The 27,536-nt window shown below is 43.9% G+C and overlaps 3 protein-coding genes across 14 annotated transcripts in view; 2 read left to right on the top strand and 1 right to left on the bottom strand.

Moving 5' to 3' along the window:
- The first annotated feature begins 320 nt into the window (after positions 1-320).
- Positions 321-5,424, top strand: gpatch2 (G patch domain containing 2). Of its 3 annotated transcripts, none has more exons than XM_015948068.3 (10): positions 321-508; positions 1,134-1,377; positions 1,571-2,100; positions 3,107-3,171; positions 3,253-3,450; positions 3,662-3,782; positions 3,958-3,997; positions 4,074-4,138; positions 4,211-4,299; positions 4,754-5,424. In XM_015948068.3, exons 1-10 carry the CDS (start codon positions 459-461, stop codon positions 4,921-4,923), a joined length of 1,572 nt encoding a protein of 523 aa, XP_015803554.1. In that variant the 5' UTR covers positions 321-458; the 3' UTR covers positions 4,924-5,424. The 3 variants fall into 3 exon arrangements, with proteins under 3 accessions (XP_015803554.1, XP_015803553.1, XP_054604215.1); XM_015948067.3 differs by having other exon boundaries at positions 1,571-2,103; XM_054748240.2 differs by lacking the exon at positions 321-508 and adding an exon at positions 533-800 and having other exon boundaries at positions 1,571-2,103.
- Position 5,425: 1 nt separating this feature from the next.
- The window catches only part of LOC107378048 (estrogen-related receptor gamma), a 57,059-nt gene continuing 34,948 nt past the window's right edge, over positions 5,426-27,536 (top strand). For 3 of the 4 annotated variants that reach the window (XM_015948061.3, XM_015948062.3, XM_054748241.2), the window contains exon 1: positions 23,697-23,831. In XM_015948061.3, coding sequence (XP_015803547.1) covers positions 23,776-23,831 — 56 coding nt within the window. In that variant the 5' untranslated portion in view covers positions 23,697-23,775. Of the gene's footprint in view, positions 8,554-23,696; positions 23,832-27,536 lie in introns of those variants that run through there. The other variant, XM_054748242.2, reaches the window with a different exon arrangement.
- Positions 21,325-27,536, bottom strand: part of fez2b (fasciculation and elongation protein zeta 2b) — a 71,395-nt gene continuing 65,183 nt past the window's right edge. For all 7 annotated transcript variants that reach the window (XR_011516846.1, XR_011516847.1, XR_008564696.2 and 4 more), the window contains 2 exons: positions 27,046-27,179; positions 21,325-25,011 (listed from right to left, as the gene is read on the bottom strand). The gene's annotated coding sequence lies outside the window, so the exon portion shown is untranslated. The remainder of the gene's footprint in view (positions 25,012-27,045; positions 27,180-27,536) is intronic.

Here is a 27,536-nt window from a genome sequence, read left to right as displayed (position 1 = left end):
TATTTTATTAAATCCCTCAAAAGAAGTTCCTTAGAGTACACTGCCATCTAGCGTGCAATAAAGGAAACTGCACGGGTCAGACATTTAAGGTTGCCTTCAATTGCTGTAGTTAAATAATGAATAACCTCAGTTAATTTGGTCTGAGGACTGTTAAATTTCATTCCGTCATGCATATCTGTATTACGGTATTTCATATATCTTTCAAGAGTATGATTTCATTCACTCAAACTGTTGTTGCCAAGTTTGCGATAATAAAAAACCAAAACATAGTAACATTTCACACTGTGAATGTCCTATTTTCCTGCAGCACCTGAAGTCAACATCTTGACGCATTCACGGCGTTCTGTTGATCCAGCTAACTAACTGATCGTTAGCTTTTGTGTCAGTTATGATGTCCGCGGTGTCTCATTGTTTATCTGTTGTTTCTGGGTAAATATACCTGGCATTTGGTGGCTTTAATGTTCCGTGCAGGTCATCTAAAAACCATCGGCAAAGCAGGAACTGGCTGGTAGGTGGTCTTTAGACGTGACATGTTGCTCACGTCTCCTCAACTCTCGTTCATAATCAGCCGACTACAGCGTTTAAGACAGCTATGCTAGCAGGCTAGCCGCAAAATGTGAATTTTAAGCGATTTTTAAAAATAATTTTATTTGTTGGTGACAGTTGTTGCATATTTTGTTGTTCTCGAGCAGCACTTAGTGGATTATCAAGATATTATAATTGGTCGTTTGTTGATGTAGAGTGAGCAATTTAGCTAGAAACGTTAGCACTCTAAGCTAACATCTATTACTGCTAAGAAGGTAAGACAAGAGCAGTTTAAAATAAGTAATCTGGCTTTTTTGGGGTGAATTTAAACGAGCTTTAAGAACGTGAGTGTTGAGAAATGATGTAGATCTAATTTAAATTCGTGAAATTATGACAACGTATTGGTAAATGTCAGCAAATTTGAGAATTATTGCAATCCGTGTCAATTTAGTTGATGATGGGTTCCTGAGTCTTAGCTACACACAATCCATTTTATAATAACAAAAAATCTTTAATGATCTTACTCAAAGATTCACAATGACTTGTTCTCATGCTTATAACTTGTTTGATTGCATTAATGAAACCTTTTTGGTCTCCTCATTCCCCAGGCACTTTCACCGGACGATGGACGAGCTGGTCCATGACCTGGTGTCAGCTCTGGAGGAGAGTTCAGAGCAAGCTGCGCGTGCTGGCTTTGGAGACGGAGGAGATCACGCGCTGGCTGTGGGCTGCCTGCTGAAGAGACAGGCTCGGAAACGGAGGGGGAGAAAACGACGCTCGGACAACCCACATCCGCCGTGGGAGACGGGTCATCTCAGTGAGGGTTCAGAGTCCAGCGTGGAGGAACATAAGGTGAATTATTGCAGGACTGATAAACAGAACTTTTATGACTGGTGCCAGCTTGGCTATCAGCCTGATACTTGAGCTGCACTCATGCTGATTGCTGTATAAATCTGTTGAAGTTCTGCCGTGCACGTGTTGCATCATCTCTTTTTATAGCCGACGCATCACAGTCTGCTTTTCATCGCCGTTCTGTTTGTTGCAGGACTACCGCGCCGGCACAGGAGGTGTTTCTGCTGCTAATAGCCACGCTCGTGACAACAGCGACTCCGATGACCAGCTTGGCCCAAAAAGACGCCCTCCTCATGCAGCCGATCTTGGACGGAGCAAGCGTCCGTTTTGGCAAGACGACCTATCTGTCCTGGGCTCAGTGGAGGGAACGCGCAGCCTCAGGCGACGGCGTAAGGTCAAACGCATGGCCGTTGACCCGCCTGTGGAGCCAGAACCCCACTCCTCCATCGTGCTGGGTCCCCCACCCATCCCCAAAGCCCGTGTTGGCAGCAGGCCTCATCGGGTGGGCGAGCTGGAGCTATGTGGAGGAGCAGTGATCGGGTCAGAGGGAGGCAAGAACCAGGTGAAGAAGAGGAAGCTAACAACCCACAGGCTGGGAGCGGAAGCTGCAGATGAAGGGGTGGTTGTTGAGAGCGAAGACCCAGTTTCTTCTCCAGCGGAGGGGTCCAAGGAGAAGATGGAGCTGGAGGAGCAAAAGGGCTCAGATGAGGAGATGAGTGACAGGTGGTTAGTGTTTGCACTTTATTTATACATTTCTACTCTTGCCTTATTTAACGGGCTTTTAAGGATTGCAGGTAATATGTGAGTCTGGGCATCAAACTAAGAAAGCTTTTGGATTTTTTTAAATTGAACTTTAACCCCCAAATTCCACTACCTCCGCTCCGGCACGAACGCCGGAGCAAAATCGGTCCCGTTGTAGTCATTCAGAGCTGTTCCACTACTGCGGCCGTGCTCCGCCCTCTGTTCCGGCGTCCGACAAAAATAGAACCGATCCTATTTTTGCCGGACGCCGGAGCACCTCCGCAGTAAATGGACAGGAATCACAACGGCCCAACAGGAAAAGGAGCAAGCACAACTTCCGTTTTTCACAATAAATCGATAAACAAAAGGTGTTTTTTGTTTCTTTTGCACAGGTTTAACAACTTTTAACAACTATCAATGGCGGCTGAACTTTAAATGCACAAACATAAGCCATAAATACAGTTTCTACTATCAAAGTAGTCACACTTTGTTGATCCAAACACTGCTGATCTCTCAACACAAATGATGGGCAGATTAAACAGTTCATGCCGATGCTTCTCCCACACAACGGGTGTTTGGATCTAACTTCCGCGTTTATTGCTCGGACTGTATCGCAAGATCTCGAAAATCCCGCGCACGCCTGTTTGCGCACCTCAGGTCTCCGCACCGGAGCGGAGCCGTTGTAGAGCGGGTACCAGTAAACATTGAGTTTGGAAGCGAGCGGCTGCGGAAGGCGGGGGCGGACCGGAGCGGAGGTAGTGGAATTTGGGGGTTAGATCCATAAAAATAATTTTATTTCCAGGTCTAATTCATCTGGACTCAGTTATGGTCTAGTCTGAAAGCTTCTCCAGACTCCTCCTCGTCACCTCTAGAAAGCCCTTAACCGTTGTTGTTGGACTCTGAGTGGAATTGTAGATTTGATCAAGGTAACAAAAGAATTTGACGTCATGTTCAGCGCTTTATGTCGATGTTTGTGTCTCCTCCCCAGTGAGACCAGCAGTGTCAGCAACAGCAGCGATGGTGGCCTCTATACCAACGATGAGGGGAGGCAAGGTAACGATGGGGTCATGTTCTGATTTGATGTCAGTCGTCATCTGATTAGTTTTCTGTAAATTTTCTGGCCTTTTGTTCCAGGTGATGACGAGCAGAGCGACTGGTTCTACGACGGCGACCCTGGGTCGGGTTCTGGGCCCGGCGGTGCGTGTGGGATAGCAGGAGTGGTCCCCTGGTGGGAGAGGGAGACGGCGTCGGAGGAGCTGGACCTTTCCGACCCCGTCTTCAGCAGCATCCTGTCTGGATCCTTCCCGCTCTTGACCCCTGGAGCTCAGAGAGGTGGGCGGCGTCACTTCCACCTCCCCGCAAGACTGAAAGAAGTGTTTTGCAATGTTGTTGCAGTCCCACTCACGACCACTAGGGGGGATAGCTTCTCTACTCAGTAGATTTCAAACAGATCTGTTTTCTCCTTCACTTTGTCTGTTTTATCCGAGTTGCTGCTGGAGTTTTAACAGTTTTTTAATAATAAATCTGTGTTTGTGTCTGTCAGGGTTTCAGGCCAGGCTGAGCCGTCTCCATGGGAACCAGCAGGGTTCTGAAGCTGGTCTGCGAGGAAGCTCCAGTCCAGGCTTCAGTGAGAGGCTGAGCAGACAGAACCAGGACTCACATGAGTACGTTTTCCGTTCTTATTTGTGTTTTTCCAAATTCTGGCCCCTCCTTTTTTCAAATATTCTCAAGTTAGCAACCCGCTGCTTTCATGAGTACATTTCAGTTAATCAAACGCTACTAAATGGTTCGTTTGATTCGTTTTTGGTATCGTATAACACGACGGTCTGTCTTTAACAGGCCGTGGTTTAGCTCAGGCTCAAGGAGGGACCACGGACAGGTGAGTCTAACAGTCCTGCTCTCATGTCCCGATTGCTTCAGACCGTAAGACGTCTTGTCTTTTGCTCCCGTCTCAGTTGCACTGGGACCCGTGCTCAGACAGAGGACATCGTAGGACTTGCTCAGTTAAAACAGCCAGCAGGTGAGAGTCGTTGGCCTAATAACTCCATTATTATTATTTAAATTATTAACATTTTCCTGTTTGATTTTGCAGACAGACCAGCGGACACCTCGGCTCTCTGTGCACAGGGGACATCAAGCGGAGACGAAAAGCAGCCCCGCTTGGCTCTGTTGGATCCTCCGGTATTAGATTCTAGTTGTATTTGATTATTTTTTTGGTCTAATTTGTTCTTTATCCCCGTCACTCCTAATTATAAGGGCTTAATACTCCTGGGAGCCACGCCGGTCCGGTTTGGGGCTCAGAGTGAGCAGCTTTACTCTGCGCTGCTTACAAATAAAGAGAGGATTAAAAACAGCGATTAGCTGGACTCTGACCGAAGACAACTTCCTGGAAACAGGAGGATGAAACGACCGTTGTCTAAGACGGACGTCGCTCATCTATAAAAGTCGGTTACACGCTTCCGCTCCGGCCGTCAGACAGCACCAGAAAACCGCCAATCAGACAGAAAGAAATGCAAATCATGAACCCAGAGCGGTTTATTATTAGCACAAATGTTGAAGACCCCCCATGAAAGAGAAACCGGCCTAGTTTATGGTGACCGACGCGTTTTTATTGATTTGCTTTTGTCTTCTCCAGGCGTCGTCGGGGAGAACGCTCCGCCAATCCCCGACTCGAACACGGGGAGCCGCATGTTGCAGAGCATGGGCTGGAACCCCGGAACGGGTCTGGGTCCAGAGGGGCGGGGCATCACCGAGCCCATCCGGGCCACCCAGAGACCCAAAGGAGCAGGTTTAGGTTTCAACTGAACGTCTGCTGTTCGCCCCAAACAGGAGGGACTGGAATAAAACGTCTCCTCGGGGCTCTTTTAAAACAACTTTTTTAAGTAACCCAGCCATGTGGACGACCAGAGACTAGACCTGGGGGATCCCAAGCTCATCTGTGCTGACAAAACTACTTTCCCATATTGGGGAACCCAGAAGAAGCCTGGGACGGCCTCAGAGACTTCCCGTAGTCGCCACTGAGGCGTAAAAAAGGGACACGTTTTGCTCAGACTCCATGTTGGAGGTAAAAGACACTGATGAGTTACCGCAGACGCTTCAGGATCTTCGAGTGCATCAGAGGTGGCCTCTGGTGACAAACGGTTAGCGGTTAGCCGCGTTGATTGGAGCACAAACATGGACTTGTCTAAAATTGCACAGTTTGAATTCAGCGGTTTGAGTTTATAAACCTCAGCACAGCTCTCGTGTTGTTTTATGGCATGGACGTAATTTTCACTTTAGAAGTGGGGGGGACACGGGGATTGGGGTGTGGGGGGGGTATCTTTACAGTATGCTCTAATGGGAAACAGGCTTCAACACAAATGGTTGTTTTCTGCTTGGTCCTAGAGCTCAACCAGTGTCAATTTAATATAGCGTAATATTGTTTTTGGATGGTAAAAAGTGCAGGGGTCAAAACTTGACTTTGGAAAAAGTGGGGGGGACATGTCCCCCCTGTCCCCCCCCCAAAATTACGTCCATGTTTTTTGGTGATGAAGTTGGGGTACGCTGCATTGATGGAAGGTTTTATTCTTCATTTAAATGGAGCACGTTTAGTTATTAAAATGCTTTTATTTCTCAACAAAAGAATCTAAAAGCATGGTTTTTGTGTTGGCTCGGTGCCTGCCGCACCTCTCTGCTGCAGCTTTAACACAAACTTCTGTGTGGGATTTAGCCTTTTCTGTTTTAAAATTTAAAAGTAAAAAAATTGAAGGATGCTAACTAGCATTTAGCCACCTGTAGCCGTGCTAAGTGACATCACACTTGACAGCTTTACATGGAGGTGATTTTTCACGGTTTCCTGTGCGTGATCAGAAACCGCCAAAGGGGAAAATAAGGAATGTCACCTTCACTTAAAGGGCTCTTGCACCTGTTTTCCCCTATGTTGCATGACTAGTCCATTCACTGTGGACAAAAATAGACGATCAGATGGAGCTAAAGGCATGAGTCTTTAAACTGGCGTTTACGGAGAATGTATGTTTGTACTGGAACAGCGTCTGTTTCCTTTTTGAAGCTGATTGAAAAAATAAAAATCAGCTGTCTGTTAAGGCTAATCTGGGAAAGGTGACTATATTTTATGGTCTTTTGTTTCCATGTTGAAGTCGGTAAAAGAAACCGATTATGTGGGGGAGAATCTTTTTAGATGAAGTTTGTTTGCAAAATGGACAGCACTGTTAAAAAAATCATCTTTTTATTAGTTTTACTGCTTTCATTGAATTTTGCAAATGACCCTCACCTATTCTCAAAAAGGACTTTTATTTATTAAAGAGATACTTTGCAGATTTTTTATGTTTTAAAATCATTTTCTTGAGCCAGTATGTGCTAAAATGACCCTTTGCAAGGTTAATGAAGTGCCACTCAGACCCCCACCACCTTCTGTGGTCAGAATACCACACTTGCAACTTAAGAGTGCTGGACTGGAAAAAAATGGAGCTTACATACCTGGTGCTGCAGTCTGCTTCCTGCATTTCCTGCATGTTTTAGATCGTAAACAAAGCTGGTTTGTTTACTTTAGTGATTAGTCGCTCCTGTAGACACTAAGGAAGACTGGGGAGACGTTTCAGTTTTCAGATTAAAGTGTCAAAAGATTCGCTCAGCTCGGAGGTAAATTTTGTTTTTGGTTCTATTAAACGGACACTTGGGGGTGCTAAAAGCAAGCCAAAACCGTCTAGTCTCTCTTTAATGTCTAAAAATTTCTATTTAATACAATCAAAAGAAAAGAAACAAGTTAAAGTTAAATGGAATGACATGTTTTTTTTTAACATTGTCTAAACCTGACAATGACCCCCTGAAGGACACTCAGGCCTAGTCCACACGTAGCCGGGTTTTTAAAAAAACGAATATCCGCCCCTCCAAAAACTTGCATCCACACCACCTCGTTTTAAAAAATAACTGTCCACACGTACCCGGATAAATACGTTGTTAAGGACATGCCAGACCTGTAGGCGGCAGTACTTCCCCCGTTCTTAACCTCGTCCTTCGTCTGTGGTCTTCCGCAAGGAGCAGGAATTCCGCGTGCAAAAACAAACAAGCAGAAAGCGCTTGGACAATTGATAAAGCGAGCGCAGCTCTGAGGGCGTCCATGCTGTCGGCTAGTGTAAACACAGGTCGCACACGTGATGTCAGCATTTTTTTGTCGCGGAAAGTGACGTTGCGGACCTTAAAACTCCGGTTTTGTCTGTCCACACGCAGACACCCAAAACGGAGAAAACGCAGATCTTCACTTTGGCCGGAGTTTTTAAAAAGATCTGTTTTCGTGTGAAAAAACTCCGTTTTCGTGTGGATGACAGGCCAAAACGTAGAAAAATATCTACGTTTTGGCAGATCCCCGGCTACGTGTGGACAGGGCCTGAGACCTCAAGGCCTTCGGTAATCAGCTGTTTCTACTCACACACTAAAAAAAAGGTGAATTTACACAGCCAAGTACTTTTAACTAGTAAATCAATTTGCTTAAATCTAAACAGTAATATACATTTAAGCAGCTGGGGTTTGTTGAACCAGTTGACATAACTTGGATAAGTAAATCCAACATTTAATTTTTAGAGTGTATTACGAGTGAGTCGTCCTAATCCTTCAGTTTCTCTGTGAACCTGCACAGACCAGGTAACAGAACCAGATGATGGATCCTACTGAACCGTTTTCTGAGTATTTTGTTTTGTTCTTGGCTGAAACGCTGAAGCTCGGCCTGACTGGGCGAGTCTCATCAGTCCAGGTCTAAATGGTTCATTCGAAACCAGATCAGCAGCTATCAAAGGAAACCATTGAAGTGACTGAAAAATGACTTTCTATTCCTTCTAAGCAACTTTCTAATTTTGTTTTCAGTTACTCGTCATTCTCTGTGAGTTTCAGAACAAATCTACTCGTGTAATTCTAGATTCTCTCCAGCTCCGTCGACGTTCCCATGCTGACTCAACATCCCTGAAATACGATGCGTTCGCTGTCCGCCTCCTCCATCTTCAGCATGGCTGCAACAGAAAACCCTCCTCTGTATCTGTGGGAATTCTGTGCGTCCACTAGCTTTCCTTCTGCTCACCGCTTCCCTCTGCATTTGAGGGGAGCCTCTGCTCGGTCCTCCCCCAGCTCAAAACACACACACACACACCCGCTTTCTCTCTCTGTCTTTGCCCTGACACACACACACTTTCAGGACTCCCCTGTGAGCACGGCAGGCAGGTAAACTCAGCACTGGATGAGAGTGAGATGCTGAGAGGAAGGAAAGAGGAAGAGAGAGAGTGTGTGTGTGTGTGTGTGTTTCCTATATGAATTTGTGTGTGCGCTGCTGCTGCATCGCTGAGCTAGAGACCAGAGGCGAGGAGAGCTGGAGTGTTTGTCCTTGAGACTGACTGACTGCAGCTGTAGAGCAGAGGACTGACCAACCAGCTTCAGTGGATGAAACTGACGGTGAGTACTGACCAAAACAAGGAGAAGAACATCTGCTTCTGCTTTTGTTTGCGTACAAACAGTCTGCTGTTGTTTTTTATAGGCAGAAACAAAGATGTGTGTGTATTCGTTCATGTGTGTGTGTGCCTGCAGGTGAACTCCTCTCTCTATTGGCTCCCTTTCATACGTCCTGTAAAACATCTGGGCTCAGTTTGAGGTTGTTTCTGAGCGTTATTTTTTAAAAGATGAATATCCTCCTCTTCCTCGCTGTTTCTGACCACCATGCATGCAACTCCATTGTATTTGGTGGCCCTTTGAAGCAAAGTCGTGCGTAATCTTGCAGAAAATTACATTTTGATTGGTGCACTTTTTTTTTGTCGTGGCTGGGAGCCGGTAGAGCAGGGTAACTGGATGGCCAGAAGGTGGGGGTCAATGAAGGAACAGCACGGAGCTCTGAGGAGTGGAAGGGAGGGAGGGTGTGTTTCGTGTCCTGCCTGAGCTGAAGCATCCCACCTGGAAGCGTCGGTTTGATTCAACAATCAGAGACTAGAAAGATTTAGAGGAAGAGGAGAGGGTGAAGGAGGGGATGGATTGTTGGTTTTCTGTGATGCAGCTGGATCACCTGTGGAGCTGCTGACAGAACGTGTCCCGACCAGGTGGATGACAGAGGTAAACCCAGAGGGTGAACACACAAAACCTCGATACACATCTTATTAAAAAACAAAAACAAGACAAGAAAGATGTTTTGAGCTGACTTGCTTAGTGATGACTAGCTGATGCACAGCCAGGGGGCTGAATTTACCACCTGTGGAGATAAAAAGTGAGATGATGGGGTCAGGTGGATGCTATGTCGCTGTCTGAGTGACTGTGTGTGTGTGTGTGTGTGTGTGTGTGTGTGTGTGTGAGAGTGAGAAAGTGTTTCTTAGAGTTCCTGACATCAGCAGTAAGTGTGTGGTGCTGACTCCCAGGATTCAGTGTGTGTGTTGGACCCGCTTCAGTGACTCTTCGCCTGGGGCAGGTCTGGGAACCAGGTGCATGGAGGTGTGTGCGTGTGTGTGTGTGTGTGTGTGTGTGTGGGGGGGGGGGGGGGTATGAAACTTGTTCTGGAATTCAAATCTATTTTTATGGTGGCTGGTTTTAATCGATCATTTATGCTAAAGGCACTTTTTGATGTGATAGTCGGGTCTTTTTTTCCAGCAAAACCAAAAATACGCAAAAGAAAATGAAGAAAAAAAAAAGATAAAAATCTGGACTTGCAATTATTAAAGAGCAAATATCACAAAAAATGTAAGAAAACAAAAAAAACAAACATGTATGTGTTTTACTTAAAATCAAGAGATAAAACATTTAGGGACAAATTAAGAATGTTTTGAATCGTTGTATTCCACTTTAGAACAAAACTTTACTTTTTCTTTTTGCTTCTTTTAGAAATCTTTTGTCTTTCCTAAAATATTTTACGTCTGTTTAAAGATCATGAAACCAAGAGAATAAAAAACAATAGTTAGACTTAGAAAATAAGACAGCCTTTCACTCTTTTTTTTTTGTGATCCAAAAAAAAAGCATCATGCATAACAACAGAAAAAGTCCTGGAGTACAGCCTTGTGGGACTCCATTTTTAACAGATTCATTTCACTGGCTAAGTAGGACTTAAACCATTGTACATCAGCTTAATAAACCTTGATAGTGGCGAGCCAAGGGGAGATTTAATAAGGAATTAAATCCCTCATGCAGCAATGTGAGATGTTTACCCGGAACTTCCGATTTTCTGGGGCGGCACTGAGATAGAACGACAACACGCACAAGATATATTCCCCCTTTTCTCCCCAAATGGCAACTAGAGACAGAAGAGGGTGACCAGCAGTTGACCACTTAATCCCATCGCGCTTGCTGGGAATATGAAGGGTCTTTGCTGTGGTAATCCACATTATGCTGTTAGGAGAAGCTTGGTTACATAGACTAATCACCCTAAGGGCCTCCAGATGGGCACCTGAACAATATGGCCGCCTGAACAAAGGCATGCATCTGCGTAAATCTCCTATCTCCAGTCGAGTCTTTAAATCATGACTTTTTGTGTTTTAATCTATATTTTCAAGGCAGGACTGAACTGAGTAAATACAAGAAAAAGTCCTCCACTAGAGGGCAATCCAGTCAAGTTTTCAGAGAGTGTCAAGTCTGGGTCTTGAACTGAGGAGGATTCCTTTGGTGGTTTTGGCCTCAGATTTTCATAAACAGGCTTAAATTAGTCCAGATGAAATCCTGTCTCCCTGAAAGCAGATCCCATTTCCCAGCAATGACTCGCTTGCTCTGCAGTGGGACTGTAAGATCTCCAGATACGTGAAAGGCATTTGAAGACCATTGACCCACTGAGCAGCAGCAGCAGCAGGTCCCAGTAGCTCAAAGTGACATTTCTGTGTTTCTCTGAGGGTTTCTAAAGTTTCTGCCATGGATGTGAGTGTGAGATCTGTGATCCCATACAGCGTGCCACAGATCAATGAGAAACTGATCCCAGTCCAAGCGCTCATCTGTCAGCCAATCTGTGCATTGTTTCCCTCCATCTATCTATTTTAAGACACCAAAACTGAATGTGGATGTAAGATTCTCCCTCAGCAAATAGACTGATGTTTCTTGGAATCTGCATTTGTTTCGTTGAACGGTCCTACGTCTTTCTGCTCCTAGAAGCTAAGTGTGCGCCAGTGGATGCTGTGTTGGTGCAGCGGGACGAGAGTGTTTGCTCACAGTGTCAATGGTCGTGTCACACTGTTCCAGTAATTGATGGATGGCTGACAGTCAGATATAAACTAAGCAGATTACACTGTCCAGTTCGGAGGCTAATGCTAATGTGTGTGATGGGGGGGGGGGGGGGGGGGTTGACTGTCTGGTTTTGGAAGTCAAAGCGACAGCTGTCCCTGGAGGCTGAGATTTGGTTAGGGTTAGGGATGAGGAGAAAAAATGTGAACACACACACACACACACACACACACACACACACACACACACACGCTAGATGCATACATTTCCACAACTCTCTCTGTGTGTGTGTGTGTGTGTGTGTGTGTGTGTGTGTGTGTGTGTGTGCTATTGAGCTTCTGTCCTCAGCTCAGACTTAAAAGTGTAAAAATATTTTTGATGTCTGCAGCCGTGCGTGGGCTGCTCTTCATTCGGCCTCCGTTCATCTTTAAACCCTTGGCTTTTCTCGTTCACCACGTGGTCAGGTTGTGTTTTGTTTGTGTGGCTGATAGTTTATCTGGATTATTGAGTTTTCTTTTATTTATTATGTCATCTACTTTGAAATAATTTTTCTTTTTGCACTTGTGTCGTCCAGTGAGAATAATTTAAATCTTAGGGGCATTTCTGGGACCAGTGGCTGCTGGAGTATTCCAACGCTTCAAGGCCAGAAATAAATTTGACAAAAAACGTTTAAGAATGTCATGATTAACGAGCCGAGGTGAGTGCTCCTCCTCATTAAACCATCTTTGAGGCTCTCTTCCACAAGTGAGAAGCGGAGGGGACACCAGCTGTGCTGTATCCGCAATTAGAGCCTCTGGTATAAAAGGAGGATGGAGACACCACTCGACGCCGGATGATTGCTACAGTTTGGTTAGCCCCTGCCATTTGTATTCGTTTGTTTGCTCGCTTGTGTGATCGTGATTGGATTATTCGGATCTCTGACTCTGGATTGTTTTGGATTACGACCTTGGACCCACCTCTGAAACCTCGTCTGCTTTGCCCTTGTTTAGGAACCCGCTACCACAGTCATTGACTTCGCCGCGAGAACCCCGGGTCTTCAGGACCACGTCCCATCCTCCTCCCCCGCTCCTGCCCTTCCCCTCTCCGCTGCCTCACTCAACAGGACCCCCCTTCCTTGCTCACCTCGGCTCACCACCTTCCCTGTTGGTCTTGGGACTTGAACTCTGGACTAACGCCTTACGGCACCCTACTCACTGGACTTACCAGTGCATCCTCAGTTCCCGTTTTATAATAAAAAATACTTTATTTTTACCTATCCCGAGTGTCGTGTTGATTCTACCATCTGGTTAGCGTCCGCCAAGGGGACGAATGGAAGACAGCCTTCAAGACACAGCTGGGGTATTACGAATATTTAGTGACGCCTTTCGGACTCACCAACGCCCCAGCTGTGTTCCAAAGACTGGTCAACTCAGTACTAGGTGACTATATCAATGACTTTGTTACCGTCTACCTAGATGACTTTCTGATTTTTTCCAGGTCAGTCACCCAACACCAGAAGCACGTCAGATCCGTGCTTCAACGCCTTCTTGAGAATAGACTGTATGTAAAGGCTGAAAAATGCGAGTTCCATGTCCCTGTTGTGAAGTTTTTAGGTTTCGTTCTGGAGAGTGGGCGGTTAAAGGCAGACCTCGACAAGGTACAGGCGGTTGCAGACTGGCCCACACCCTCAACCCGGAAGCAGTTGCAACGGTTCCTGGGATTTGCCAACTTTTATCAGCGGCTTATCCATAACTATAGCCAGACTGCCGCTCCTCCAACCCGTCTCACGTTCCTCGCTAAACCTTTCTCTTGGTCTCCAGAAGCCGAGGCTGCGTTCCGAGCCCTCAAGAGGAAGTTCACGGAGGCTCCAGTTCTCACCAGACCGGATCCAAAGCAGCAGTTCACCCTGGAGGTGGACGCTTCCGACACTGGGGTTGGAGCCGTCCTGTCACAGGTATCACCCTTGGACCATAAACTCCATCCCAGCGACTTCTTTTCACGACGGTTGACACCAACAGAGAGCAGGTACGACGTGGGGGATCGGGAGTTATTGGCAGTGAAGCTGGCCCTCGAAGAATGGAGGCACTGGATGGAGGGGGCGGAACACCCTTTTGTTATCTGGACTGACCATAAGAACTTGATTCACCTCAAGGAAACTAAGAGGCTAAACCCACGCCAATACCACTGGTCACTTATCTTTTCACGTTTTAACGTTGTTATCTCCTATTGGCCAGGGTCCAAGAACACTAAGCCTGATGGGCTTTCGCGCCAACACTTGCCTGAGGATGAACCCGGCCCTGCTACCATCCTGCCCCCATCCTGCGTAGTGGCAGGACTTACCTGGGAGATCAGAGACCAGGTTCTGGAAGCCCTGAAGGTCGACCCCGGTCCAGGTAACGGCCCTCCAAATAGACTTTTTGTTTCCCAGGCCCTATGAGGAAAAGTCATTCATTAGGCTCATTCTGGGAGGTTCGCCATTCACCCCGGTGTTGGACGGGCTCTGGCATTGATAAAGCACTCTTTCTGGTGGCCTTCAATCTACAGAGACGTAAAGGAGTATGTCTTAGCATGCCATGTATGTGCCCAACAAAAAGGTAACAACCAATCACCTGCCAGATTACTATGTCCCCTTCGCGTTCCATCTGGGCCTTGGTCACACATCGCCTTGGACTTTGCTTGTAGTTTGCCTGTTTCTCGTGGGTTCAACACAATTCTAACCATAGATGACAGGTTCTCCAAGGCTTGCCACCTAGTTCCCCAAAGGCTCTTCCGTCATCTACTATCACTGCCCAGCTCCTGACAAAGCATGTGTTCCATCTTCATGGGATCCCCAAGGAGATCTTCTCGGACTGCGGCCCCCAGTTTGTTTCCAGGGTCTGGAAGGAACCTGCCACCGCTCTGTGGGCCCATGTGTCATTGACCTCACGTTTCCACCCGCATACCAACGGACAATGTGACCACATGAATCAGGAGCTGGGTGTCATGCTACGCTGTGTGTGCGCCACCAACACCGCCTCCTGTAGCGACCACCTTGCCTGGGTGGAATACGCCCACAACAGCCTCGTGTCCTCAGCTACAGGTCAGTCCCCCCTTGAGGTTTCCCTTGGTTACCAACCCTCATTGTTTCCCCTCCAGTCTGACTCAGCCATCACCACGCCACAGTTTCTCCGGCGGGCCCGTTGTGCCTGGGCCGCCACTAGGGCTGCTCTTCAGCGTAGTGCTGAGAATAACCGGCGGTTGGCGGACCGGCATCGTCACCCGGCACCTGTCTACACTCCTGGACAGATGGTCTGGCTGTCATCCAATGATGTGCCCATCAAGGTCATGTCTAGGAAGTTTGTGCCTAGGTTCCTTGGTCTTTTTAAGGTTGCGGCCATTCCCAGTCCAGTGACCGTCCGCCTGGACCTCCCGCGGTCCCTCAGGATTCATCCCACGTTCCATGTGTCCTTGGTCAAGCCCGTGGTCACCAGGTCTCTGTGCCCGACCCCGGCCCCGCCTCGCCTGCCCGGCTCTACAAGGGGGGCCTGGTCTACAAGGTTTGACACGTCCTTGACTCACGTCCCCGGGGACGTGGGGTGCAATATCTGGTGGACTGGGAAGGGTATGGCCCAGAGGAATGTTCATGGATTCCTTGATCGTTCATCGAAACCCCTCCCTCATCGCTGACTTTGAAGCCTCCAGGTCCGCTGCTGGGGCGCCTGGTGGCGTCCGTTGAGGTGGTGGTGGTGGTGGTGGGGTGGGGTGGGGGGGGGGGTGGGGGGGTCATGATTAACGAGCCAAGGTGAGTGCTCCTCCTCATTAAACCATCTTTGAGGCTCTCTTCCACAGGTGAGAAGCGGAGGGAACACCAGCTGTGCTGGATCCGCAATCAGAGCCTCTGGTATAAAAGGAGGATGGAGACACCACTCGACGCCGGATGATTGCTACAGTTTGGTTAGCCCCTGCCCTTTGTATTCGTTTGTTTGCTCGCTTGTGTGATCGTGATTGGATTATTCGGATCTCTGACTCTGGATTGCTTTGGATTATAACTTTGGACCCGCCTCTGAAACCTCGTCTGCTTTGCCCTTGTTTAGGAACCCGCTACCACAGCCATTGACTTCGCCGCTAGAACCCCGGGTCTTCAGGACCACGTCCCATCCTCCTCCCCCGCTTCTGCCCTTCCCCTCTCCGCTGCCTCACCCACCTCGCTCAACAGGACCCCCCTTCCTTGCTCACCTCGGCTCACCACCTTCCCCGTTGGTCTCGGGACTTGAACTCTGGACTAACGCCTTACGGCACCCTACTCACTGGACTTACCAGTGCATCCTCAGTTCCCGTTTTATAATAAAAATACTTTATTTTTACTTGCCCCGAGTGTCGTGTTGATTCTGCATGTCCTGGCTTGGACTCCTCCTGCAAGTCATGACAAGAATCTGTAGCAAGTACTGCTCAGTTCTATTCTGCAGACAGTACAACATAAACCATACCACTTGTATTATGTTATATAGTTTGAAAGCAAAATGTGTCACATGGGCACATTTTGTGTAGTCAGTGTACCAGCATTATCCCAGTAAGATCACTGCCACAGCTAAACCATAATATGCTTTTATATCAGTTTACTTGATCTTTCTTGAGGTAAAATTTCATAAGTCAGTTCCATTTATTTTTTTAGATTCAGATAAATTTAAACTATGTGAATACAGAACTTTACATATTTTCTAACATACTTTTACTATGTTCTGTATTTTGAATGATGCCTATAATTGCTGAGACCAGTTCAAGAAAAATACAGAGTGCATACATGTGATAAGATGTTGCAATTAATATTAATCTTTTCACGAAGAAGTAAAAAATACGTATGTACAAACTCAGAACCCTGAGCAACTCCACTGTTGGCCAAGGGAATCTCAGAACAAACATTTTCTTTTTTTATTGCTTTTGGTTTATTTATTTATTTATTTATTTACAACACATAAACTGAATAGTAATAAATTATTTTCACAAACGTTTTCAAGATTTGACCCAAACCATTATAACTCCATCCTTTCCCAGCTTCAAGTCAGTTTAGTTTAAATCTTCGGCGTGACAGGAAGTGACTGATTTGTGGTCCTTCCAGAAATCACGTTCATTTATTACATGATTCATAGGTAACATTTCTTTCTTTCTTTCTTTCTTTCTTTCTTTTGTTCTTTTGTTCTTTCTTTTGTTCTTTTGTTCTTTCTTTTGTTCTTTCTTTTGTTCTTTCTTTCTTTCTTTCTTTTTGTAGATTTTTTTAATTGATGCCAACTTTACATTTTATTGATGTCTTGATAAATGATAAAGGAACCCCTGTATTTGGAAGGTGTCTGAAAGCGTTTGATACAATTTGGACTCGAAGAGTCAAGGATTTAACATAATAAAAAAGTGTAACAACTATTATCGAGGAAAATGTGTTAATTTAATTTATAAGTTAAAGGGACTTTACAGACTTTTGAATTTTTATGCTCGTGATTGCCCCCTCAGGCCAAAAGCGTAACGGCAGCTTCAATAGTAGGCTCGTGCACGAGGCGCGCATTCTGTACGTGCACACTCCTTAACGAAAATAACAGCTGAGACAGTCCCGTGTGTGTGTGTGTGTGTGTGTGTGTGTGTGTGTGTGTGTGTGTGTGTGACCCGGAGGACAGGAGAACACGCAGCTAATTAATTAAATAATGTGGTTCTGTAGCTTTCTCTTCAGCACGGCCGACAAAGGTTTATGATGGGTCAGTCCTCCTGCATGCTCAGATCATTCCCTTCCCTTGCTTGAAAAATTGTTCCCAAATGAAAGTTGAACCCACATCTTTTTTTATCTGTGAATTCAATGCCGTTCGGCAAGTCTCAAATAAACATTTGGGCATCTTACTGTAAAAAAAATATACCATTAATGTAAAAAAGAAACTCTAAATGAACTATGTTCACATCCAGAATCAAACCCAAGTCTTCTGCATGGGAGTCAGACATCTTACTCGGTAAGCTAAAGCACCAGTGACATCCTTTGTATCTGTAACATTTATATCGTTGATGACAGCTGAAACAACGTCAAACCAAAGAACGGTTCGGAGTGAAAATGGCTATTTTGTTGCTAATTAGCAGGAAATATCTAGAAGAAAGTTCTACAGAAAGTAGCTAAGGGTCCTCAGAAATGTAGCTAGCTTTGTCACTAGGCGTTAGGAACAGCGACAAAGTGGCACTGCCTCTCTCTCTGCTGCTAAAGCTACGGATAGCAAATGCTACGAGCGATGCCTGAGCGTGAACGCGCATGAAGCAGCCTGCTCGACCCGAGCATCTCTCTTTTTCTGTGATTTTACAGAAAAACAGGCAATCACAGTAAAAATGCCAGGGCTCATTCTACAGGACCAGGGCATTGCAGGAGAATGTATGAAGAAGACATTTATTATTTCTATACATGTTTTGGCTGTCAAACTTGCATAATGTCCCTTTAAATCAATTTAAAGTAAAACATATGAGTTTTCTGGCAATGTGCCTGGTTTTTCCTTCACTGATCATCACTCTTCATGGTTACTAAGATTGTTTGAACACTCGATCAGATCAGAAGTGATGAGCTTTTGTGCTCAAAAAGGCAAGAATTTAATAAAAACACAGATGTTTCCAGCTGTGATGCAGAGCTTGTCCTATTTCTTGTTAATTAACTGCGCTGTCATTTTTAAGTACTGTCATAAATGTCAGACAAAGGCAAACTTTTAAAAATAGTTTAATTTTATCTGTCTTTTAATGTTTATTTCCTCTGCCTGATTTTGTGCGAACCTGCTGCAGTTTTTAAGAAATTAATCCACGTTGGCAGCAGCCAGGCTGAAAGCCACTTCATTTTAATCTCAGCATCAAGAGTTTGAAGGGTTTACAGAAGATAAACTCTCTTTGAAGGATCAGTTTTATGATATGTTAACCATTAGAGATTTTATATAAACTGGTTTGCATTTATAGCTCAAATAAAGTTATCTGCCACTAAAAATCATCTCTATCATCTGAGATTTTCAGATTTTTCCATCTTCTGTGTTCGGATGTTCTTGTGTTTGTGGCTGGGAGTTTTTCATGTGGTGCTTAATGAGATGAAAGGCCACAGCACGCTGTCTGCTGGCTGGTCCTTATCTCAGCAACAGATTAGCACAGGTGAGTTCATTCCTGCGGAGATTGTTTCATCAGTCGTAAGCTCGGATCACAGTGTGATCAGAGAGGACAGGATGATACGATACAGATAGTTTCAGAATTTTACAGTAGTGATGAAATCATCTCAAGTGGACCCAGAAATCCTCAAAGTCAACAAACACTAGATGTATGCCTTGAAATCAACACCTCGATGGGTTTTTGGACGTGTGTCATGATTTCTGTAAATCTTCTGACAAGCTCTCAATGATTTCAAAGATTTAATCCTGTCAGACACAACTGGTAGTAAATGAAATAGCTAAACTTCTACAAGAGCTGATGTGTATTTATTTGTATTTGCAGTCTGTGCAGAAAAAGGTTTCATTCATGACGGATTATAACAACTTGGACATGGTCCTCATTTAAAAACTTTCGTTTCATAGTTAACTACTCATTTTAAAGGTGTGGAACACTAAAAAACAAATTTTTCAATGACTATTACTGATATAATCGGTCACTATGAGTTTTTCATGCAGGCTTAACATGTAGTCTCCTACACCTGTCTCCTGCATCAGCTTCTGACCGAAAACAGACGAAGAAACTCTAGGATTTGAAGGTCTGACAGATCTACATCACACTGTCACTTAGCATTCATGGACTCACCCATATGGACTCGTGGGAAGGTTGTTGTTGGTTTAGCGTCCAGGAAACAGCAGGGAACGTCTCGGCTAGTAGAAGCTAACCATTAGCATTAGCATTTCCACCACACGGCAGATCTCCTCCAGGCTTGTGTTACTTGTGGAGATAAAATATCATTGTTCCAGAGCAAACAGAGTCAGTGGTAGAGTTGTGTTGCTGTTAGCGATTCAGAGGCGAGCCGTCCAAATATCATGAACTAAGACTCCAGATCCTGCCATCTGAAGCTCAGCTGTGAGGTACGACTTCCAAGACATTCATTCCTACCAGGGACCACATGGAAATACAATATTTTTACTCTATGAAGTCCTACTTACTGCAAAATGTAAAGGGAAATTTGAAAAGCACACTGCATACAAAAGCATGTCTCAGGAGAATATCAAGCAATTTCAAGTGTAAACATGGAGGTGGCACTATCATGGTTTTAGTTTGCTGCACTCATTTGATTTTTCTCATTGATGGGAGTCTAAAATCTAATTGGGCGTTTTACCCTCAATCTCAGCAGTGTGTTTCTTCCCACCAGGAACATTTCAGATGAAAGTGCCACATGCAGCTGGTCCTGGGAGGTCACTGGAGAATTGCCAGATCCCGCGTGATTTCCAAAGTTCATGTGATAACAAGAAGAAAAACGGGAGCATGTATCCAAAAAAGTCTCTGGTTTATTTTCTGTTTGGTTTATTTTGGTTACGACAGTTTTAGTACTTTTTTTTTTTTTTTTTTTTTACTATTTAAGCAACCGGATATCTGCACATGACTTTTATTTTGAAAGTTTCCAGACGGTTTACACTGCGTTCGTGTTTGACTTCCTTTCTGTCCTGATTTGAATTGCTGAGCTTGACGTGTTCCGGGAGCGTATCGTGTAAAATAGACTGGAAGCGTAAATTTAGCGAAGAGACGCATCCGTACGCTTCTAGGGTGCACCCAAAACGAGAAGCTTTGAGGCCAGTGGAAATGCACTCATCAAAGATAACGACAGCAAACACGTGTCTAGTGGAAAGTCCGCGTAACTAATTATTTTGTAGATAAAAGTCTAGTATCAGTCTGCAACACATTTTTAAAGAAGTTAAGCAACACTAAAGGTTTAAACACACAAAAAAACACAATGAATTGGTGATATGGTTAATTAGGAACGCTAATCCTAAAGTGGGAATTTCTGCACAAAGCAATGCATTTAAATTCCTCCAGGACCCAAAAAGTTTGTGTGCATTTATTGCTACAAACTTCACCCCATACAAATGTACATTTCCCAAACTCACCAAATATTTGACATAACATTTATATGAGTAAATAAAAAGAAACACTTTATCATTATTTCCTCAGCAGCATGCCTTAACGCAATCTGATTTTTACAGGTTATTTTAAACTTTATTAAAATTCACTACACAATTTTGATATTACACAGTTTTGTGTCTTATCGAGTAAACCTTTTTGCATGCTGAACCCTTCCTGTGCTGCTTTTTGTTTTGTTTGCACGTGTGCTTTGTGAGCGAAAGGAGAAAGGCATCACATTAGGCACACAACCTTAGCTGATTATCTCAGATAACAGCACTGCAGCAGATAAGTCATTTAAGGCTTAAGTAGAATTTAAGTTAATGTGGTTCAGTATGAGGATGCCCATATGTTCCTTTACATTGTGTCTATGTGGAAAGCTGTTGATTTACATTCAATTTAACGCTTGTGCACTCAACACATTAGAAGAGAGTTCTGTAGGTTTGGATTAGACCAGCGCTGGAGGACAAATTAAAGGTTTCGGGTTTGTGTAGCCAGAAATAATTCTCCTTATTCCTCTCTTTTCTGGTTTTGATCGCACATAAATTGAGTGTGAAATAAATCTCGTTTGAAATTTGTAAAGTGACATTTTCAAATGTCTTTCTTTTTCAACAGAGAGCAAAAAGAAAAACTGCAACCACAGTGGCGTGTCCAGGGGGTGGCCTGGGGTAGCACATGCCACCTTTGGAATCTGATTGGCCACCTCACTGAATTTCGTTTAAATAGACTTGTCCACAAAAAGCTTGGAGTAAAAAAGAATGGTGCCACCCATGCACAAAGAAGTGCACTACTTGGGCCACCCCATTTTAAAAGATCTGGCTACGCCACTGCCACAACCTTTTTGACTAATTTCACTTAATAGATTTCAGCAAAATGGCACCTGGGCTGAGTTTAGCTCATCAGCATGATTCCAAGTGAACACTAATCTAAAACAGACAGCTACCATCAAGGTGGGGCATGATTGGACATCAGCACATTCATTTGCACAGCTGTTGCACTCTTGGCCCCTTAATCAAATCAATAAATCAAAGCTTTATTTATAAAGCACCTTCCGCAACCCTGTCAGGAAGCCCAAGGCGCTGAACATGGTACAGTAACAATAAGTACAGTAAGTAGTAGTACAAGTAAGTAGTAGTAGTAAGTAGTAGTAGTAGTAGTAAGTAGTAGTAGTAATAGTAAGTAGTAAGTAGTAGTAAGGTACAGTAAGTAATTAAAGGGACATTCCACCCCAAAGTCAAATGATGTGTGTGGCTATATTCCCCGTAGTTAGATAAATAGAAGAAGCCCAGTCGTTCTCCTGATCTGGCAGTACTCTTATAGCGTTAGCTTAGCATCAAACAATGTAAGTGAATGGTAACAACTAGCCTTGAGTATGAAAATGTCACTAACATGACAACAATGATTGACTGATCAATAATAACCATACTGACTGAAACTAATAAGTAACACAAAGGTATCACAGGTGAAATTTTAGACTTGGGACTACTTTATGATAAAGTACAGCTGTGCGTTTGTGTGTGTGTGTGTGTGTTATGGCAGTTTGTTAACAGTGTGTACTTGTGTTTATGGAAACAGGTGTCTTTGTGGCTGCTGTGTGATATCCTTACCCCTTTCGGCGAAAGATTACAGTCGTGCTATGTCATAAAATAGTCCAAAGTCTAAAATGGTGCTTGTGATTCCTTTGTGTTACTTATTATTTTCACTTGCAACTCAAGGCTAGTTGAAACCATTCACTTACATTGTTTTATGCTAAGCTAAAGCTAATGGAGTACTGCCAGATCAGGAGAATGACTGGTTACAAATCGCTTTCTCCCACTTATCCAACTCTGGGGAATGTGGCAACAGACAAAATTTTACTTTGGGGTGGAGTATCACACGGCAGGATTTTAAAACAATCAGACTGTTTTCAAGACACAAGAGACCCCAGATGTGGTGATTACAAACCATGGGCTTGCCAGTTTTGGTCCTACAAAGTGTTTGGTGCAGCAGCATGACAGGAACTACACACTATATACGATTTACTGGTCAGACAGAAACTCTTGTGAGAGCAAACATGACCATAGTAAACAAACGTGGTGGGGGATGAGTGTGCAGTGCACCTCCATCATCTTGCTTTCACATGCAGACATTCATTTGTGTCCATCAGTACAAGGTTTCATGTTTGAGAGCCTGGATATATGATCCGAGCAGTCCTCAGACGCTTCCAAGCAGACTAGAGAACTCCTAATACACCACACATATTAGGAACATCTGACAAGATACTTTTAGAGTCATTACGGTAATCAGGCGCATGCCTAAAATTGTCAGAAGAGGAGGGTCAGGTCATAAATCAACATAATTATCTTACTGAGTGAACCCTTGTGGAATCATATATATGTATGCTTGCACATAATCATACAAAAATGACAAAGTACACCAAAACTGACAGTAATGTAAATGTTCACAATTTTTACATGAACTGTTTTACAAAAGCAACAAATACACTTTGACCTTGGTCGCACTTCAACTAACTAGTCATAAGCTTTCAGTTACAGGTGAAACTTCAAAAATCACATTATTGCGCAAAAGTTAATATATCTCAGTAATTCAACTTAAAGTGTGAAACTAATATATGATATAGACTCATTCCACGCAAAGCCAGATGTTTCAAGCTTGCATTTGTTATAATAGTCACGGTTATGTTTTACAGCTTATGAAATCCCCAAATTCAAAATCTCAAACAATTAGAATATTGTGAAAAGGTTCAATATTCTAGGCTCAAAGTGTCACGCTGTCATCAGTTTATTAAGCCAAAACACCTGCAAAGAGTTTCCGGAGCCTTTAAATAGTCTCTCAGTCTGGCTCAGTATAAACAAATAGATTTTTGCACAAATCTACCTTTTTCGAGTGTCACTTGTATGCTTGACATGTTTCGGCAAACAGAGGCTGTTCAGTAAGAACTCTGCAATGGTTAATATAGAGGTTATTAATGACGTATACACTTACAAATGGTTCAGAATGACAGGAAACACTCTGAACGATGCAAAAACCTGTATTAGAACCCAGAAGAATGCTTACTTCCTCTTTATTAAGAACATAAAAAATCGGAAACTATAATGTGCGCAGAAAGTAAGAGAATTAGCTCATTAAACCTGTTAAAAACACCTTATCCACCTGCCTCGACGGCTCAAGCTCTGATTGGCTATTAGAGCAGCCAATCAGCTGTCAGAAGGAGAGGTGGCGGTGGGGAGGTGTTGCAGTCAGGGACCGGCGGACGTCACAGTCCGGCCTGCGGAGGCGACCGGGGAGTAGAGTCCGAGTCGGGGACCATGAGGCGAGCTGGAGGCGGGATACAGCCGAGGACAGAGCTATAGATGGAGGCGTAAAGCTCTCAGGAAGCGAATAGAAGCAAATATTTCCACTTCTATTTACTTTTTTTTTTTTTTTTTTGCGGGCTATGCCCACAGAGTACGGATGGATTTACTCGACCTCTACCTCCCGGAGTGTTTCAGCTACCACTCTGACGCAGAGTAAGTACACTTTAATCAGCCAAAAACCCTACAAAGTTGCGCTTATTGTGGCTGGAAATACAGTTAATGTAACAGGTGAACAGAGCAAAGCGAATGTTGCGTTCACGGGCCCTAAATTTAATCGTTCACCCCACTTATTTAATAAAAAAACTGCATTTAAAAAAATTTTAATTACTACTGATGTGTTGCTATAAAATATATGTTTTTATGATAATTTGTTTGCTAAGATAGTCACAATATCAGCTTTTAGAACAAAACGCATTCATTACTGGAGTTTTTGCACCAATTTTTCTAAATGTACCTGAAATGATCACGGTGGCTTCTCTGTTTGAAGAGTTGTTTAGTTTTTTGGGGATTAATTATACTTTTAAACCACAGAAGTAGAAAAAAATGTTATAAACGTGTCAAAAGTTATATATATTCCTGAAAACTGTGGATTTATCATCCCATCTGTTATCAATAAAAGCAGTGAGGAAACTTCAGACAATTTTACAGTTTTATATATATTGCTCAAATTAAGGAGCAAATTATTGCATTTTCTCTAGAAAATAATTTACATAAACAACTGCAAGTACCTCTAAATTTGAGTTTACTTTAAAGAATATTTAGGAAAAAAGGTATTTCTTTATAAACTTAAAGGTAACCTGGCTGGTTATTCAAACACTCACAACACGTTTAAATGCATACGAAGGATTTCGCGAAAGCTTTGGGGGGAAAGATGTGGAGAGCAGCTGGTAAAGTGCCTGCAGAGTGGCTTTTTGATCGCCTGTATTTGCTGTAATCATAAAAAGAAAAGAAATCATGTTCATTATCATCACTGTTGCGCTTTTATCAGCTGTGAAGTAATCAGTCTGCGCTGGGAGCACATTTCGATGAGCGTTTCAGGTTTGAAATTAACCTTCCCCAGCAGCGACAGATGAAGACAATTAGGAGACAGACAGAGGAAGACAGGGAGGACATGTGGACACACAGGTTGGCTGATTGCTTAAGCAATCAGATAAGGAAGAGGAAAGCAGGCAATGACAGCTGTAGATGATCCTTGCGTGTGGCACACCATCCATCTCTACGGATCTTGCAGGCCCAACGTCCAGCATCCTCTCCTTGTGGATTCATCCAAAGCCCGTTAAGGCTCTTACGACTGGCTGAGGGTGTCACTGATCCCCGCTCATCCCCGGCTCATCTGTAGAAAAAAAAAAACATCTACTGACCCCGTTGACCTCTGTCGTCACTTCCTCCTACAGTTTGGGCTGAAATGAGTATTTCTTTTAGTGAAATTTTCCCCGTTTCGTTTACGCAGCTTGGTCACCTCCATCCTACTCATCCAGCAGGTCATTGTCTGCATTATAGCTCTGCTCATTAGAAAGTGCTGGGCTCTTTTCTTTCAGCTTCCCTCCCTCTCCCAGGTTAATGAGCCCAGTTCTTTCAGTCCCTCCTCCAGTTTTCCTCTCTCGCTCGGTTTGTCTACCTCCTTATTATTCTCTTTTTGTCCTCTTTTCGTTTCACTTTGCATTTTATTCTCTGTTACCAAGGTGCAGTTAAAGCTGTTTTGGATACGGAGACACAAAGGATACGATAACTGACACGCAGCTGTAGAAGCTGCAGCGACTTGCCTTGTTGATGGGATTTTATTTGGTTATTGTGGATTATTAATCTGTCGGAGTGAAAATCACACCACGCTCTTAATGTCATTTCATTACGAAATCAAAACAGTTCCCCCCCCCCCCCCTTTTTTTCTCTTTGTGATGCATCACAGTGGGAGAGGGCAAAGTATATCACACCCTGTACCTGTCAGGGACTTGACACAGCAATATAGACACCTGTGATGGATAGCCAGCAAAGCTACCAGTGAGTCACTTTAAAAGGAAACGGGAGTCTATTGTCCGCTGGTGTTTTGATGGTCTTCAGAGTGGATTGGGGAGATTGGACGTGCATGGAAGCAAGCAGAGTCTTTATTAAAGGTGCAGTATGTAAGAATATTGTGAGAATTTTACAAAAAAATCCCAAAAGAGATTAATGTTTCAGTCATTTTGGAAGGAAGTTATACTGAAACATGTTTCATGTCCAGCTGCAGGGATTGTCAGTTTTGCTCCTTTCAAAACAAAGGAAGGAGGGACGTAATTCAATTCAATTCAAGTTTATTTATAAAGCGCCAAATCACGACAAGAATCGTCTCAAGGCACTTCACATAATAAACATTCCAATTCAGGTCAGTTCATTAAGCCAATCAGAAATAATATTTCCTATATAAGGAACGCAGCAGGTTGCATCAAGTCACTGACTAGTGTCAGTGACTATACAGCAATCCTCATACTAAGCAAGCATATAGCGACAGTGGAGAGGAAAACTCCCTTTTAACAGGAAGAAACCTCCAGAGGATCCTGACTCAGTATAAGCAGCCATCCTCCACGACTCACTGGGGATTGAGAAGACAGAGCAGGCACACACACTCACGCACGCACGCACGCACGCACGCACGCACGCACGCACGCACGCACACACACACACACACACACACACACACACACACACACACACACACACACACACACACACACACACACACACACACAAGACAAAGTAATGTGTCTATAGTTATATTGTGATTTCTTAGTAAATATTCTATTTGGTGAGAGATAAACTTTATTGTATTTATCCTAGTGGATCTATAATTAAACGGATAAACTAGTAGTAGCACATCCAACGTCAAGGAAAGCAAAAAGTTATTATCAGGAGAGGGAGAATATTTAAGTGGTTAGCAGCAGTGTGCTAGACGATGGCCCCCTCCATGAGGCCGCTACAGCTCAGCAGAACATCAGTGAGTGTGGGGCTGCCGTGTCTCCTGTGAGCTAATACTGCAGCGCCGACAACTGTAGTTTGACGACGGCTAGTAAAAAGCGTCAGAATTGTTTAAAGTGGTTGCATTAACCAAATTTTACCACCTTTATAATGAGATCAAGGTCATCAAATAAATCTTGTGGTTACAGAAATATACTCATTAAAGTGTGGGGATGTCATCTGTACCTCACTAACATAGTTTTTGATGAAAAATTGTGTTTGGGCACAAATAGTCTTGAACGATTAAAATATGATTAATCATGATTAATTCATTACAAACCCTCAGATTAATTTGATAAATTTTTTTAGCTTCTGATAGAAAATAGAGGGGGAAAAGCTCGGGACAGAAAAAGCCACAAAGATCTATGTCTATACTCACCCATCTTGGCTTGTGGTGAAGAGGGCTGTGTTGATTTAGCATCCAGGAGAGAGCAGAGCACATCTCAGCTTGTAGAAGCTAACCATTAGCATTAGCAGCTCCACAACACAGCAGAACTCCTTATGCTTCTTTTACTTGTGGAGATAAAACATCAACATTGCAGAGTGAACAGAGGCAGAGGAAGAGTCGTGTTACCCACTCAGAGGTGAAATGTCTGAATATCATGAATAATAATAGTGGGCTAAAATTCCTCCGGCTAACTTCTACTTCCTGAAACAGGAGTGCCAGAGCTTTTTTTCCACTGGGTTTGACTCACAAGGCATTCATTTAAACCACAGACCACAGCAAATGTATTGAAATGAGTGTAGGCACTCTTTAAGCTCATGTCTTGTCTTAGTTTGTTAGCTGGCAAAGTTCTCAATCAAAGCAACTTAAATCAGTTTTAGGCTGTTATAAACTAAGAATTTGTCTAATGAAAAGCAGGCGTAGCT

The sequence above is a fragment of the Nothobranchius furzeri genome, chromosome 2 (genome assembly GCF_043380555.1).
Source record: "Nothobranchius furzeri strain GRZ-AD chromosome 2, NfurGRZ-RIMD1, whole genome shotgun sequence".
NCBI classification, from domain to species: domain Eukaryota; kingdom Metazoa; phylum Chordata; class Actinopteri; order Cyprinodontiformes; family Nothobranchiidae; genus Nothobranchius; species Nothobranchius furzeri.
This window is presented reverse-complemented; position numbering and strand designations above follow the sequence as displayed.

Excerpts from the sequence above, each read along its gene's own strand:
- gpatch2 (XM_015948067.3), top strand. The coding sequence starts at position 459 with ATGTTCCGTGCAGGTCATCTAAAAACCATCGGCAAAGCAGGAACTGGC. Across the intron at positions 3,451-3,661 it reads GACCCCTGGAGCTCAGAGAG|GGTTTCAGGCCAGGCTGAGC; the intron begins GTGGGCGGCGTC and ends TGTGTCTGTCAG. Across the intron at positions 4,139-4,210 it reads TCAGTTAAAACAGCCAGCAG|ACAGACCAGCGGACACCTCG; the intron begins GTGAGAGTCGTT and ends TTGATTTTGCAG.